Source organism: Myotis davidii, unplaced genomic scaffold, assembly GCF_000327345.1.
Source record: "Myotis davidii unplaced genomic scaffold, ASM32734v1 scaffold1273, whole genome shotgun sequence".
Taxonomy (NCBI): domain Eukaryota; kingdom Metazoa; phylum Chordata; class Mammalia; order Chiroptera; family Vespertilionidae; genus Myotis; species Myotis davidii.
The window spans coordinates 2,047-3,150 of NW_006284352.1; the positions used below are offsets into that span (position 1 = coordinate 2,047).

A 1,104-nucleotide genomic window follows, 5' to 3' on the forward strand; every position below is an offset into this window, starting at 1 on the left:
TGTTTTAAAGCCAGCTGCTGGTTTCCTCCCAGGGGCCATCCCCAAACCCACCATCAGGGCTGAGCCAGGCCCTATGATCCCCTTGGGGAGTTCCGTGACCATCTGGTGTCAGGGGACCCCAAAGGTTGAGGTGTACCGTCTGTATAAAGAGGGAAACGCAGCATCGTGGTACCAACAGAAGACACTGGATCCCGGGGACAGAGCCAAGTTCTCCATCACACACATGACAAAGCCTGACGCAGGGAGATATCGCTGTTCCTTTCGCAGTCCCAGTGGCTGGTCAGGGCGCAGTGACCCCCTGGAGCTGGTGGTGACAGGTGAGAGGACACTGAGGGGCCCCAGCCTCAGGTGTACCCTCACTAAGGGGGTCTGATCTCATGGTGTCTCCCTCTCACAGCCCAGCCCTGGGGGACAAGAGGGAGGTGTGAGCCCATTTAAACGCTGCCTCCTCCTCTCCTAGGATCCTCTAGGAAACCAAACCTCTCAGCCCTGCCCAGCCCTGTCGTGACCACAGGAGGGAAAGTGACCCTCCAGTGTGGCTCGTGGGAAGGATTTGACAGGTTCATTCTGACTAAGGAAGGGGATCACAAGCTCTCCTGGACCCTGGACTCACAGCCACAGCCCAGTGGGTGGTCCCAGGCCCTGTTCCCTGTGGGCCCTGTGACCCGCACACAGAGGTGGAGGTTCAGATGCTATGGCTGCTACAGGAACAGATTGAACCTGTGTTCACTCCCCAGTGATGCTCTGGAGCTCCTGGTTCCAGGTGAGTCCCATTATTGGTTCATCAAAGGATTGAGGGACTGGATACATATTTGGCATCTTTGCCTTGACTCTAGCCCTATGGGAGATGGTGAGGTGAGTACAGGGGCACCTGGCTCAGAGACAAGGAGAGAGACCGTGAGAACTGTGGACAGGCTAAGAGGATGAGGTTTATGGAAGGAGCAGCCCCTGTAATTCATGTCTGGTCTCCCCAGGTTTGTCTGAGAAGCCCTCCCTTCTGAGCCCTCAGGGCCCCATCGTGGTCTCTGGACAGAGCCTGACCCTCCAGTGTCGCTCTGATGTCGGCTATGACAGATTCGCTCTGCACAAGGAGGAGGGACGGGA

At 57.2% G+C, this 1,104-nt stretch overlaps 1 protein-coding gene across 1 annotated transcript in view; it reads left to right on the forward strand.

Moving 5' to 3' along the window:
• Positions 1-32: 32 nt before the first annotated feature.
• The window catches only part of LOC102766580 (leukocyte immunoglobulin-like receptor subfamily B member 5), a gene marked incomplete at its 5' end in the record, with an annotated part of 5,475 nt that continues 4,403 nt past the window's right edge, over positions 33-1,104 (forward strand). Inside the window, 3 exons of the mRNA XM_015571578.1 lie at positions 33-317; positions 461-763; positions 975-1,098. Coding sequence (XP_015427064.1) covers positions 33-317; positions 461-763; positions 975-1,098 — 712 coding nt within the window. The remainder of the gene's footprint in view (positions 318-460; positions 764-974; positions 1,099-1,104) is intronic.